The 15,704-nt window shown below is 45.3% G+C and overlaps 1 protein-coding gene across 6 annotated transcripts in view; it reads left to right on the top strand.

The window, feature by feature from the left end:
• The window catches only part of LOC105100150 (cytoplasmic tRNA 2-thiolation protein 1), a 40,667-nt gene extending 30,191 nt beyond the window's left edge, over positions 1-10,476 (top strand). For 4 of the 6 annotated variants that reach the window (XM_064489743.1, XM_064489741.1, XM_064489745.1 and 1 more), the window contains 5 exons: positions 2,133-2,219; positions 5,529-5,718; positions 6,029-6,297; positions 7,475-7,611; positions 9,261-10,476. In XM_064489743.1, the coding sequence (XP_064345813.1) occupies positions 2,133-2,219; positions 5,529-5,718; positions 6,029-6,297; positions 7,475-7,611; positions 9,261-9,449 (872 nt within the window). In that variant the 3' untranslated portion in view covers positions 9,450-10,476. Of the gene's footprint in view, positions 1-2,132; positions 2,220-5,528; positions 5,719-6,028; positions 6,298-7,474; positions 8,352-9,260 lie in introns of those variants that run through there. The other 2 variants (XR_010382434.1, XM_064489744.1) reach the window with 2 other exon arrangements.
• Positions 10,477-15,704: the final 5,228 nt, after the last annotated feature.

The following is a 15,704-nucleotide window of genomic DNA, read 5'->3' as shown; positions in this document are numbered from 1 at the left end:
TAAAAATATAAATAATTCTTGTCCATAACTGTGCAAATGAGTTTTGTCGGGGGGAAGTGCAATTCCCTCCCTTCCATATAGAATAAGCCAGTTTTGCATCTATTTGTAAATTCATTTCAGCATTCCTTATTGCCTGTACATGTGTGGTTCTTTCCTAGATCCATCATTTATTAATGAATGAAGACAACATCTTTGATATCTGCTCATTTTATAGATGCAGGAAGAGTCATGGCTAGATCATTTTTTTTGAAAAATTATCTTTTAATACTAGATTGGACCCCTGTGTCCAAACTTTAACTCCCCTGGTATGGACCACACCAGTTTTGTTTGTTTCTTTGGTTTTGTTTGGGGGAGTAATTAGGTTTATTTGTTTGTTTGTTTGTTTTAATGGAGGTCCTGGGGATTGAACCCAGGACCTTGTGCAGCATGCACTCTACCCCTGGGCTATGCCCTGCCCCCTGGACCACACCAGTTTTGATGTGAACCCTTATTCCATCCATCTCAACCCTTTATCCTTATCATAACACCACTGTGTCTCTCTATCTAAACTCCAACTGGTCTCCATCCCTGGCTTCCTTCCGAATTCTGACCCCACCTCTGTCCTCCATAACCCCTAATCCTGCCCCCTCCACCCCCTAGGATTAACTCATGGCCCCACCCAGTCACAGTTCCAGGAGACACCTACTCCTTCCTGAAACAACATCTCTTCCTCCTTCCTCTTCCCCCTCATCCCAGCGCCCCCCCCCCACAACCGAGTTTTCCGATTCTTGCTTCTTTCTCCCCAGTTTCTTCTCCACATGAACTCCCTCACCCCATCCAGCCCTGCTCCTAAAAGGCCATTTATCTGAAATATTGTTTTCCCAGGTCCAATCCCTGCCCCATCCAAGCCCAAGCTGACTTTTTACCCACCCATCTGAAGAGTTCTTTCTTGTGTCTGAAGGGTAGAATAAATGTGGGCATTCCTGTGTGTTTAAGAAGAAAAAGGCCTGGAGATGGAGTTGGGGCTACAGATGAGGCTGAGTACTGGAATTCAGCCGCGTTGGGTTTGCTGTAGAGCGTTTCAATGGGATTGGGTCTCAGGGATAGGCTGATGATAAGGGATTCGGTTAAAATTAGGTAGTGAGTTGAGAATGGAGGGCTGACGTATATTAAGAACGTGCATAGGGTTGGAGGGGAGATAGTGGGGTGGAAAATGGGTTGATGTTAGGGAAGTCCATAGGGATTTCAGGTGGGCCTGGGGAGAGAAATGAGCCTTTCCCTTCCCTCCAGGTGGGTCTTGCTGCCTGAAAGTTCACAGTGGGTTCAACTCGGGCTTGGGCGGACCTAGATCTGGGTCTTAGCTTGTCCTGGAAGCTCCGCCCCAAGCGGAGGGCCAAGCCCAGGCTGGGGGGTGCCTGGCGACAGCCTGCTGAGCCATTGAGGGTGGAGAGGGGAAGGCCAGCAACAGGGAAATGCTGAAGGCGCTGGGGGAGGGAGTTCAGGGGTTAAAAGCCATGGGTCGGGGCTGAAGTTGGAGGCAGCTGGCAGAAGCTCTTCACCAGGGCCCCTGACCCAGGTAGGGTCTGCCTGGATCCGGGAGAGAGCACTGGAGGGGAGGAGGGGAGGGGAAAGAGGGAAAGAGCTGAGTCAGGGAGATGGAGACAGAAGCCAGAGGCTTGGTTCTAGAGATAGAAATCTGCAGAGGTGTTGAGAGGTGAATGAAGCACGCGGATGCTCAGTGTGAGACCAGCCGCCTGGGACCCACCCAGAGAGGGGAGAAAGGGGACGAAGGGGACGGAGAGGGTCAAGAGAGGCAGGACAGTGCATAAGGACCCAGCGTGCTGGAGGGCAGGCGTGGAGGGCCTGGCCACCTGGGACGAGGGGCTGCAAGCCGGTGCGGGACGGGGCGGGGCGTGGGGGGGAGGTGCTTGGGAGAGCGGGGAGGGCTACAGGGGGAGGAGTGCACGCCGCCCCTTCCGCCTCATTACTGCTCCCCACAAAGATGGAACTGGGGGTGAGGGTGAAGATTCCAGCATCAGAGTTTTCAGAGTAAACGAGAGGAGATTCAATACTGAGAACTGCGGGAGCAGAGGTGGGTGGTGTCCAGAGACGGGGGTTCCGGCCAGCCCTTAACATGTCCTTCAACTTCTCAGGCTCTGAGCGCCCTGCCCTCCACCTCAGAGTCGCCATGTGGCCCCTGGCCGCTGTGACTGCCTTCCTGACCGCGGCCTTGTCAGGAGGTAAGAATGCGTGGGGGTGGAGGCGGGGTGGCCACTCCAGACAATGGTAGGAGGGATGGGAGGGGGAGGGGGAGGGGGAGGGGGCGTGGAAGCCGCGAGCTCCGCCCCCGCCCACTAGGGCCGGGTCCTGCCAGGACACGCTGAGGGCTTCCTGCTTGTCCCGGCGTGACCTGGTTTCCCGGCTGGGGTCTGCCCCCTCTCCCCACCGACCTCTCCCTGGGGCATCTCAGTTCAGATGGGCCTGCCCTATTTTTAAAGTCTTCTAGATCTTCCGCACTAGCCCCTTCCCTGATTATCCTACTCTGCCCTGAAAAGTCCACCCCAAACCCCTCCCACGTCCAAGGCCTCCCTGAGAGTTAGACGAGACATACACGGGGGTTCAAATCCTGACGCTGCCACTTTGAGCAAGTAGCTTAGCTTCCTTTCTTTCAACTGTAGAATGGGAACATTAAGTCCTTAGCACAAAGGGTGGCTGTAAATATTGATATGAGGCAACACACTTCGTCATGTGCGTAGGAGATGGAAGAGCCTGGAAAGTTAGTCGTTATTACGACTTTATTAGTATTCTGTCTCCATTCTCAGGAACTTCCAGAACCTTCTAGTGTGTTCTTTAATCCTTGGGGTGACCCCAGATTTATGATTCTGCCCAGAATTGGCCCCCAAAGATTCCACTCCTCACATTTAAGCCCTTTGCCTGTATTTGCAGCCAAGTTTTCTGGAAACCTCCATTCATGCGTCATGCATTCATTCAACAAACAACTGTAGAGCACCAGGCACTGTGCTAGGTGCTCTACAAGCAGAGACACAGTTCCTGCTCTCAGTACCCAGATCCTAGTAGAGATGGATGCAGCCATCATTCAAATAATTACCCAAATGATTAGATAACAATTAGAACAGTGTTGCGAGGTGATAGCTTCAAGGAGCTAATCCAAAAGAAACCAAGAGATGTAATGGCAATTCCTGGCCTGGAAGGGGTCCCCCAAAGGACCTGACCCTTGAGCTGGTACCTGGAGCAGGGGGAGGGGCCTCAGGTACCCATCACCACCCTGGGCCGGAAGGTGGGGTGGCTTACTTCCTTTGTTGGCATTCCCAGGATTCATGACTGTGTCCTCAGCCCTCCTGGGTACCAAGCCTCAGGCTGGGAGCTCCACCATTTTGTGGAACCCTCACTGGACTTATGAGGTAGCTGCACGAATTACCCCAGTCTCACAGCTGAAAAACCCAGGATTCTGAGGCACCCGGTGGTGCCTGAGTCAGGACCCTAATCCATCTTGCCTGCCCTGTCTGTCACACTGTGCATGCCAGCAAATCATCATTATTTTAAACCTAATGGTCTTCTTAGAGGCAACTTTTTTTTTCACTTAAGGCATATTGAAAGTTTATATCACTGTCCTTATGGAAAACAGCATCCTTTGCTATAAGTAAAAGCTAAGAGGAAAAAAAAAATCAATCCTGCACAATGAACCCAAAACAATATGTTTCATTTCCACCAGAGATTGCCAATAGTTGACCCTTTTTGACCTCCCACAAAATGATTCAACTTAATTTTTAGGTTGCTGGAGGAAGACAACTTTTGCTTTCTCCTGGTTTTAAAAAGTTAATTTGGTGAAACTAGACAGGCATTTTTTAAGCTATCAATATTTTATTAAGCAGAATGGCATAACCTCCTATCTTAGCTTTATGGTAAAATTGTTAGCAATGACGTATAAGATTGAAAAGCAACAATGCCACACACACACACACACACACACACACACAAGCATATTAAGCTTTTAAGCATATTACCACCACTGTGAGACTTTCTCCTGACAAAAATCAGAATTGAAAGAGAAATGATGGTGATTCAGTTTCTGAGGGTGCTATTAATAACAGTCCCCACTCACTGAGTGCTCGCTTTGAGCCAGGTCCTGTCGTGTCTTCGATGCAAGATCTTAGGGATCCTACGACTGCCCTGTGAGAGACAGGCTATTGCTGTTCCTTCTTTACAGCTAAGAAAACAGGCTGGAGACTCGTACAGGATCACCCAGCCAGAAAGTGGCACATTCAGGATGAGGCTTTCTCTGTCCTGTTGCCCACTGCTGTGGGTCCAGTGCCAGGCATAGTGCCTAGCACAAACACCATCCATTGGTTGAGCACCGCCTGTGTGCTGGGTGCTGTCCGAGGTCCTGGGGTGCAGCACTGAACAGAGCAGTTACGGTGCCTGTTGTCAGTGGTCCTTACAGTCAAGGTGAGGAGACTAAATGCAAACAAGTATAAAGAGAAATGCATAGTGACTGTAGCTATGATGAAACTCAACTAGGGGGATGTCTTGGGGAATAATGGGGATGGGGGGCTAAGAGGGGCAGTATTAGACTAGGTGGCCAGGGACCTGGGATGGCCTCTCTAAGGAGGTGACATCTGAACTCGGCTCTCAGAGTCAAAAGGGACCCAGACATGTAACATTTAGATTCTGAGTGCCATCCGGCAGACTATTTCACATGTATGATGTCCTATATCTGCACTGTGCTATGTGGTAGCTACTGACCATGTGGGGCTATTGAACATTTCAAATATGACTGGTGTGATTGGAGAACTGAATTTTTTATTTCATTTAAATTGAGGTAGCCACTTGTGGCTGGTGGCTACTGTACTGAACAGTGCAGGTCTAGAGAAAGAACTGTCCATAAAGAAGAGGCTGCAAGCACAATGATCTGGTATGTTTGAAGAACAGGTCCATGAGTCTGGAGCAGAGTGAGTGGAGAGGTGAGGGAAGGGGTTAAAGAAGCTAGCAAGGGTCAGATGATGCAAAGTCCTTCAAACTTTGAATTTGGAAGTAGTTAGCCTATGAATGGTATTTAAAGCCTTGGAGCCACCTAATAAAATATGTGTTAAAAGGATGGAGGGTTGGATGGATGGATGGATGGATGGATGATGGATGGATGCATGGACGCATGGATGGATACTGCCTGGGTAGATATGTAGGTTAGGCTCACTTCTACCTCCTGAAATCTGTCCCCAGGCTGGAACAAGAGAGAAAATTTAGTTGGGAAGAAAGTCAGCCTTTGGCTTACCTATCAGAAGCATCCCCATTCTATGATATCTTCTTTTAACCTCCAGTGGAGGGTTTGGCACTTCTACAGAAAAAGACATCACCTCTTTGTCCTGACTCATCTCCACTACATAGAAAACGGCAAGTCCAAGAGACCGACAAATAAACAAATGTGTCACCCAGAGCAAAATTCTGACTGCGTCTCCAAGCCCAGGGACCACAACTCCAGGCCTCCTTTCCCTGGGAGCCCCAGTTCTCTAACATTCTCTCTTCTTCACCAGGCATCCCTCGGGAGTATCCCAAGATTCTCAACGGCACCAACGGGACCAATGGGTTTCTCCAGGGTGGCTACACCTGCCTCCCCCACTCTCAGCCTTGGCAGGCAGCCCTGCTAGTGCAAGGGCGGCTGCTCTGTGGGGGAGTCCTGGTCCACCCCAGATGGGTCCTCACTGCAGCACACTGTCTAAAGGAGTATGTGGGGGCTGGGGGAGCTTCGGGTAGGGATGAGACTGGGACTGGGGTGGTGGGTGGGTGGAGCTGAATTTGAGGATGAGGTTGGAGTTGAGTTGGGATGGGCACAAGGGTGAGAATGAGTTTGGAGGTGGAGATGTGGGGGTTGGGTGTGGGAGTGGAGTCAAAGTAGAGGATTTGGATGGGGTTGGACTTGAGAGTGTGGAAGGAGACATGTTTGGAGATGTGGAAGGTGGGATCGGGGAGGGTTAGACTGGGGATGGAGATGGGCTCCTGAGGTCCTCTAACCACCCTCTTCCTGCACCCACAGGGGATACACAGTATACCTGGGCAAGCATGCCCTGGGGTGTGTGGAGGCTGGAGAGCAGGTGAGGGAGGTAGTTCGATCTATCCCCCACCCTCACTACCAAATCAGCCCCACCCACCTGAACCATGACCATGACATCATGCTTCTGGAACTGCAGTCCTCCGTCCAGCTCACCAGCCACATCCAAACCCTGCCCCTCTCCCACGATGACTGCCTCCCTCCTGGCACCAGCTGCCTGGTGTCTGGTTGGGGTACCACCACCAGCCCCCAGGGTATGCACCCACACAAGTGGCCTGAGATCTCACAGTTTGTCTGGGGAAACTGGGGCAGAGATGGGAGGATAGGTTGGAGGATTCTTTATAAATAAAAAATTTAAAATATATGCTTGTATATGTGATAAATCAGATATCACATATAAAATGTATATAATATATACAGTTAAATCTATTTTTCATATAAATGTATAAATATATAAAATTGTAAAATGTTATAGATAATATATAATGTATAGTTTTATATATCCTTATAGAATATATAAATATGAAATTTAACTGTATAGTTATTTATGATATATTATGTATCATATATTATATAGTTATCCTTTATATAAATATACATAAATTTATGAATATAAAGTTATGTATTACATATATGTTATACACCATATATAAAAGTATGTTTCCTTTATAAAATGTATATAAATTTATACATATATAAAATATACACTATATAGTATAGATGCATGTTTTATTTAAATGGATATGCATAATTATACATCTGTATTTAAATATATAAATTGTAGAAATTAGATTTATTTCTTAATCTATAAATGATATGTTTATGTATTTATTTAAATATACTTGTATATAAATAATCCATACATTATACATAAATACATATTTAAACATAAATATATCATTTATAATTTAGAAATAATTTAATATATTGATTATATATTCATTAAATACAATAGAATATAAATATATCTTTTGTATATAAATTATGTACATATGAACATAAAGTTGAACTCTATAGCAACAAGAGCCCTTCGCATCTCCTTAGCAGCCAGTCTCATTTCCATATCTTTCTTCCCAACGTGCCCCATCCTTCTCTCCACCACTCTTTCCCACTCTCCCACCTCTCTTTCCATCTTTCTTCCTCCTTGTGTTTTCCTCATCTACAGTTCTCTCACCACCTCTGCCCTCCTGTCTCTTCCCACCACCTTCCTTCCATCTTTCCCTCCACTTTTCTTCTCTTCTCTTCTTCCACCTCTCCCCCTACTTCTTTCCACATTTCTGTCTTCCATCACTTTACCCAGATACATAGCCCATCTCTTCTCCCATCTTTCTCTACCCATCTTTATTTTCTACCAACTCTCTGCCCACCCAACCTCCACCCCACAGCCTGTCCAGGACAGATACCCTCAGATATCCTTTCTCTCCTTCCCAGTGACTTACCCCCAAACCCTCCAGTGTGCCAACATCCAGCTACGATCAGATAAAGAGTGTCGTCAAGCCTACCCGGGGAAGATCACACCCAACATGCTCTGTGCTGGCACAGAAGAGGGTGGCAAGGACTCCTGTGAGGTGAGGCCAAGGGGTAGTAAGTATGTCGTCATGGGCTGGGAGGGGAAAACAGAATGGAAGTGGGGACATACGCTTGGGGAAAGGATTTGCTTCCAGCCTGAGGGGAACCAGTCTTTGCAAGGTGAGACATCTCCTAGCATAGAAGGTCAAGATAAAAAGGCTGACAAATAGAGTTCATCTTAAACCTGGGCTTTGACTGACAGTGGCTGCCCAGATCCTTGTGTTGAGATGTGTAAACGCTGGGATTCTTTTGGTTGCAAGCAACAGAAACCCAACTCAAAACAACTTAAGCAAAACACTGACTTTTGTAACTGAAAAGCCCAGAGGTGTCTTGTTTCAGGCACAGGGATCGAGGTACACAAATGATGTTGGGGTCTGTCTCTCTTTAATTCTCAGCTCTTCCCTCCTTTTTTGGCTTCATTCTCAATTAAGCTTCTTCCCATATGATAGTGAGATGGCCCCAGCAGCACTGGGCTAACATCCCGCCCTCGAAGGACCCTCCTGGAAAGAGAGGACATCCCTTTTCCAACAGTGTACACAGGCATCTTGAGCTTCATTCTCACTAAGCTGACTTAACTACAGCTGACCCTTGAACAACACGAGTTTGAACTGCACGGGTCCACTTAGGCTCGGATATTTTTTCAGTAGTAAGTACTGCAGTACTACAGGGTCTGCAGTTGACTGAATCTGCGGACGAGGAGCCACGGAGACTGAGGACTGGAGTGTCCTGAGGGCCGACTGTAAGTTGTAGGAGGATCTTCAGCTCTGCGGAGGGTCAGCGCCCCTGTCCCTTGCACTGTTCAAGGGTCAGCTGTAGTGTACCCTGAGCCACCACTCTGGCCAGATCTGTGGGATTCTCTGGTGGACCGAGTCTGAGTCCCATGACTAATGGTGGGGGCGGGTAGGGGCAGGGACAGGTTGCGTGGATTGAGAGTGGGAGAGGGGTCATTTCCCAAATGAAAAAATCGGGAGGCTGTCATCGAAATAAAGGGAAATGGATACGTGGGCAAAAACAAAGAAACAAACAAACAAACAAACACACAAACAAAAAACAACCTGCCCAATAGAGGATGCTTCTTAGATTGAGTTTTGGTTCTGTGGGAAAGAGAATGACCATGAAGTCATGATACGTGCCTTATCAGTTAGGAACGTCTGCCCTGGGCCCAGAGAGAGAAGTGCCAGCACAGGGGTGTTGCACACCGTACCCAGATGTGACTGACTAACTTAATAGCAAGCCGATACCAAGGAATTGCAAGCCCGAAGCAAGGCTCAGGGTTAGAAGAGGGAGGTGCAAGGTGGGATTTGGGGCCAGAGAACCAAGAACAGGTGATGAGGTAAGTTGTTACCACTTTAATGACACTGAGGAACAGGAAAACAGGGAGAGACACAGAAGTGTCTGTCTGTCCGTCTGCCTGTCTCTCTGAGTATCTACCACCATCTTTCTCTCTTTTCCTGTCTCTCTGTCTCCTTATCTCTGTTTCTCACTGTTGCTCCCTCTCACCCACTCTCTGTATTCCTCTGTCTCTCTTTATCTCTGCCTCCATCGGTGTGTCTCTCTCTGTCTCCATCTTTCACTCTCTCCCCACATGTCCCCATCTCTGCTTTTGTTTAGCCCCAGCACGAACCCCTCCCTCTCTCCCCCAACTCAGGGTGACTCCGGGGGTCCCCTGATGTGTAATGGAACACTCCATGGCATCATCTCCTGGGGAGACTTCCCATGCGGGCAGCCCAACCGGCCTGGCGTCTACACCCGAGTCTCTCAGTATGTTCCATGGATCCACAAAACAATCCGAGAACGGAAAACCCAGGAGCAGAAATGGACGAGGGGCCCACAATGAAAGTCGGGTTGGCTTACCTGCCTTCTTACTTGGTTTGTCCAACGCTGCTCTGTCCCTCCCAAAGTTCTCCACTTGAACCAGTGATCCACGTTCTCAAAATGCCCAATTCCAGCGGACATTAGCTGTTTCAAAAGCATTTAGTTACTTTCAGCATCATCGTCTCCCAGACATTGCATCCCTGCAACATCCCAGTCCCCTGAACGTCCCAACCCAGACAATGTTCCAGGTCTCCCAACTGTTTCAACATAAACCTGGATCACCGACTGAATATTCTACCTGTGGAACTCTCTTAAATACCTCCATCAGCCCATCTCAACAAGAGTCTATGTTCCGTGAATGCAATGTCCTCGACGACATCCTATACCCCTTCAAATATTTATTCATTGCCAATATTCTAGATCCTTCTATGTTTTGTACTCAAGAAGGTTCTAGACTCCCATGACGTTTCTTCCTGAAAATATTCTCTTGTGTGTATAGTCGTCTACCCCGACAACACTGTATGCACCTCTGATTTGTCATGGCCAACACTGGGTCCTCACAATGGTTCATTCTTTCAAATGAACCCAGGAAATTCCTGGGGACATTTCTGGATCTCCCAAATTGTCCCATTCCCACCTACATTCCACATTCTGCCAATATTCCCTGTCTCTGAATCTCCTTGCTCACTAAACATCAACACACTCTAAACTCCAGGGTGATGGGGTTTGCATCCCAAGTGGCACGGAGTATCTGTCCCTCCATGCCTAGAACCTCTTGTCCACCAAGTATTCTGTACTTTTATCCAAAGCATCCTTGTTCAATGCCCCGTGCTGTTACATATTTGTCTATGACCCCAAACTGCTGTGGTTAAATACTCAGCCACAGGAATCCTTGCTTTGAATAAGTCATAAAACTCACAACCTCTGTTTCTTCATCTGTAAAATGGAGCTCATAATTTTCCCCATAGCATTGTTATGAGGATAAATGTTAAGCACTTACCACTGTTAATATTTCTGTGGTTCCCTATAAAATACTACCTTAGGCTATTAATAACAACTCCTCAAATTTGCAGCATCCAAAAAGTGTTGTGTTCATTTATTTTTCTCAGTAGACATTTATTTATTGCCAACCTTGTGTAAGTACTTTCCTGGGTGTTGGCAAATACACCTTTGTTTGTTTATTCAAGAAACATTGGTACATGTCACAAGCCAAGCACTGTTGCAGACACAGGTAATAAACAGTGAATTAAACAGACAAAAACTTCTGCCTTTGTAGACAGTACATTCTTTGCAGGGAAGCCCAGGTTAAAAAAAGATGAATAAACAGAAGAACTGTCAGGTGGTGATATGAACCATGGCAAAAAAATAAAATAAAATAAAAAAGCAGGAATGAAAGGCAGGGAATGTTGGGTTGGGGAAGTGGGTGAAGTTGCTCTTTTAAATAGATTGGTCTGGTAAGAAGACCTAACTGAAATGGTGACACTTAAAGACTGAAAGGATGGAGAAAGGGAGTCTGGTGCACATCTGGAGAGCAGCATCCCAAGTGGAGAATACAGCAAGTGCAAAGGCCCTGAGGCAGGAGCCTACCTGATGCATCTAAAGATCAGTGAAGAGGGTGAAGAGGTCGGTGTGGAAACAACTGCAATAGCTCAGGTGGGAAGTGATGATGCCCAGACCAGGGTGACACCCTCGGAGGAGTTAAGAGGTCAGATTCTGGATCTGTTTGAAGGGATTATTAGACAGCTAAATGGTAATAAACTGCCCTTAGGAGAATCACAGAATGCAAACAAATACCCAAAGTAAATAACTGCACATTGTGATGATTTCTGTAATAAATGTGATCCTTGAAGGACATAAACAAGGCTTTGTGTTAGAGAATTAGGGAGGAATGCTAATTTAAGTAAAGTGGTCAGGGAGGGCTTCTTGAAGGAGTTGGCATTTGGCTGAAGATCTTGAGGTGAGAAAGAGCCACTTTTGCAAAAATAGGGGGAATATCCCTAAAAGAGACAGGCACCAGGGCACAGTCCCTGAGTTTAACTTATTCCAGAATCTGTGGGAAGGCCAGTGTTATCTTGGAGTAATGGCCAAGTGCCTCTGTAGGGAAGGAGACTAGGGGATTCAACAGAGCAAATACATACGCAGGATCTTTTCTGGCTGTGGTACAGTTTGGTCTTTCTTCCAGCGTGATGGGGAGCCCTTGAGAGGGGTGAACTGGGGGAAGGATCCAATCCGAGATTATACCATCATTCTGGCTGTGGAGTGGGAGGTGAAGACAAGACGGTGGGGGCATGGAAGCAGAGAGACTAATCTGGGGCAGACCGGGCAGTGACTGAGTGGGCAAGGGAAGGCAGTATCTTGGGCCAGGAGACATGAAAAGACATGGATGGATTGGAGAGAGAGTTTGCAGGAACATCAAACCCGCCTAGTGATACGATTGATTCTCATTCACAGTAGTCATGGTCTGTAAAGTCACTATGGGCACTGAATTCAGGATACTGAACCAGTGCCTCCCGGGAGACATACAGGCTGAGTTTCCCATGAGCTTCTGGTCACAGTGTTTTCACCAACTAATCAATATGTCATCTGGCGTTATGGGTGTTCCTATTTAAAGACACGTTACTTATTATAGGTTGCTGATTCATTCACACTGAACTCAAGGCCAACAACACTGTAACCTGTGCCTGAAGGAAGCTCATCTTACACGTGTATTTTCTCCGTTGCAGCCTTCTTGTGCTTAAGGGCACTAGTCAACACTTCAGGTGGTATGCTGGGGGTTGGGGAGCATTTTAAACAAGTGAATCACCCAGAAAAGTCACAAAAATGCAAAACATGGCACTAAGTAGACGGTGAAAAGGACACTTGTTTATAGTGTGAGAGCTGAATGGAGGAGGCGACTCAAACTTTCACCACTCTGAGCATGTCTGCGAATGGCCGCTAAAGCCCCTCGAGTGTTGGTTTTGGGGCTACCGATAAATTTTGGTGAATAGGCAAATTTTCAAATATTTGAAGGTGAAGAGACACAGGTCACGGGTGATTCTTCCATCATCCTTGGTTCATTCAGGGGGAGACTCTATGTTCCTGTTTAAAAGCAAAAGAGAGTGGCTTGCGAAGGATCTGGTTTTTGGGATGAAGAATCTTTATCTTCTAGGGGCCTGTTTCCTCATCTGATACTAATAGGACCTCCTGTGCAGGGCTACTGGGTCGATTGAGTGAAAGACTGATATTTAAAAGCTCTGCACTCAGCAACTGCTGAATTAGAAACCCCCATTGATGGAGAAGCCGCATGCTGTAGTGCAGAGCATGGTTTCTGAGGCCAGGCCGCCTGGATTTGAATGCCTGCTCTGCCACTTATTTAGCCATGTGACTTACCTTCTTCATGCCTCCATCTTCCTGTCACTCAAATGGGTATAACAAAGATACTATTAGTGAAAAAAATGAATCAATAGTCAATCTAAGAAAGAAATGGGAAGTTTTATTTGTGCCAACCTGAGGATTAGAACCCAGGAGACAGTCTTTCTGACAGTTAGAGGACTATTCTGCCTATTAGAGGTCAAAGCACAGTTGTGTAAGTTTTCGAGACCAATGGGTATACGTCAAATAACCTATCATTAACAGTTTACAGGATTCAGATCTACATGTACAAAGCCAATAGGGGGTCATGGGTCATCATGGCCCCCTCAGAAGATTGAGAAGGAAGGTTATCTCCTAAGGAGGTCTGATTAAAGCAGATGCACATAATACTCTAATGGGGAGGGAGGCACCCATAAAATTGTATGTTTAAATTTTCTTGTCTTGCCATAAAATATGAATTTTATTTCATCAGTATTTAATACCAAATGGCTTAAAGACCTAAAAGCAAAAGGTCAAACTATAAAGTTCATAAAAGATAGTGGCAGAGAAAAATTGCGATGACCTAAGGATGAGGCAGGACTTTTTAAAACCTCAGAAGGACTAATCATAAGCAAAACTTGTTTACTTTGATTACATCAAAGTTAAGGATTTCTGTTCAACAAAAGAGCACGGAAAGGGTTGAGGGGTGGGTATAGATCAGCAGTAGAGTGTGTGCCTAGCATGCACAAGGCCCTGCATTCAATCCTCAGTACCTCCATTAAAAATAAATAAATTTTTTAAAAAAAGATAACATGGACAAAGTAAATAGATGGGTGATGGCCCAAGAAAAGATATTTGCAGTGTGCAATGTTGGCCCAGGATTGTTACCTCAAATGTGCAAAGAAATCCCACACATAAATAAGAAAAATGTTAAAGGATATGAACAATATGTTTGTAGAAGAGGAAATCCCCCAAACCATGTGGAAAGATGATCAGACTCATGAATTATCTGAGAAATGCAAATAGAAATAACATATCACTTTATATTTATTAGATGGATTAAAGATCTTTAAATAACCCCAAACATTGGCAGGTACTCAGAGACACAGGCACCCTAGTGCGCAGCTGGTGTGAATGCAAATCAGTGCAGTTATTTTGGAATGTAATTTGGCACTCCTTGGTCAAATTAGTATATACACATCCTAGTAGTTCTACTCCTGGATGTCTGTCCTAAGGCAGGGACTGTGCAGGTCACAAAGGGGCAAATGCAAAGTGTCGGTCACTGATCTGTTTGCTGTGTTGGGAATTAAAGGAAAGCCAGGTGCCCAGTAAGGAGGTTGTGGATGGTAGGATGTGGTGGAGACTAAACAGCAATTAAAAGCAACAGATTAGGGAGAGAATATAGCTCAAGTGGCAGAGCACACGCTTAGCATGGATGAGGTCCTGGGTTCAATCCTCAGTATCTCCTCCAAAAATAAACAAATAAACCTAATTACCTCCCCCCAGCAAAAAAAAAAAAAAAAAAAAAAAAGCAAAAAAACAACAGATTAGATATAACGCAGAGCAACACAAACGGAATCTTAAAGGCATAGTGCTACCAACCTTGATGGTGAAAGTTAAAGCGAATGACAGTACTGAGTGCTGGCGAAGATGTGGGGCAACTGGAACACTAATACACTGCTGGTGGCAATGCAAAATGGTAAGGCTAATTTAAAAAAAATTTGGCAATTCCTTATAAAGTTAAGCAAACACCCAGTATACCATCTAGCAATTCCACTTCTAGGTGTGTGCACAAGAGAAATGAAAAACAAATGTCCACAGAATGATTTGTAGATGAGTATTCACAGTGGCATGATTTGTCATAGCCAGGAGCCGGAAGCAACCCAAATATCCCACAATTGGTGAATGACTAAACAAAGGGTGGTACTTCCAACCTGTATAGAACACAGCTCAGCAATATAAAGGAATGACTTGGTCACAGATAAATGCAAAAACGTGGATGAATCTAAAATGCATTATGCTAATGAGGGAAACCAAACATTTATACGATGGTTTGAAAAAGGCAAAGCTATAGTGGCAGAGAGTAGGTCAGTGACTGCCTGGGGTTGGGGTGGGGAGGGGAACTTTTTGTTTTGTTTTTGTTTTGGGGGAGGTAATTAGGTATTTATTTGTTTTGATGGAGGAACTGGGGGTTGAACCCAGGACCTTGTGCATGCTAGGTGCATGCTCTACCACTCAGCTATACCCTCCCCCAAGGGAGAGGAACTTTTGCAAAAGGAACACAGGGCAGCTTAAGGATGGGGGTAAGTTGAGTGGGACTGTTCTATGTTTTGATTATAGTGTTGTTACACGACTGCATCTAATTTCCAAACTTCATCAAGTTGAACACTTTAAGCAAATGGATTTTTGAGTTTATGTAAATAATACTTAATTTTAAAATGAAAAAGCATGATTCTGAGCTAGGAAAAAGAAAAGAATAAGTTATGTACCACAGCACCACTGACATAAATTAAAATTACACAAAACAATACATAATTTGTTTTGCACACAAAACCATACACAATTTGTAAGAACATACACCAATAAAATATATATATGTGTGTGTATATATATACAACATGGTGAATATATTAAATTCCACTGTGCATTTTAAATGGTTAATTTTACAACATGTAAATTTCACCTTAATTTTTCAAAAAAGCTGTATGATAAATATAATAGCAGAAGAGACACAATAATAAAGATACTAACAAAGGATACACAATAACAAAAATAATAGCAGAGGATACACAATAATAAAACCAATAGCAAAGGACACTCAATAACAAAGATAATAGCAAAAGATGCACAGTGGGAAAGGCAACAGCAGAAGGAACTGAGGATAAAAGGTAATAAAATAAATAAGGAGATAAAGAACAAGTTTACACCGTGTAGCGCAGGGAACTAT

This window comes from Camelus dromedarius, chromosome 9, assembly GCF_036321535.1.
Source record: "Camelus dromedarius isolate mCamDro1 chromosome 9, mCamDro1.pat, whole genome shotgun sequence".
In the NCBI taxonomy this organism is placed as follows: Eukaryota; Metazoa; Chordata; class Mammalia; order Artiodactyla; family Camelidae; genus Camelus; species Camelus dromedarius.
Note: the sequence above shows the minus strand (reverse complement) of the source record. Positions and strands in the feature narration are given on the sequence as shown.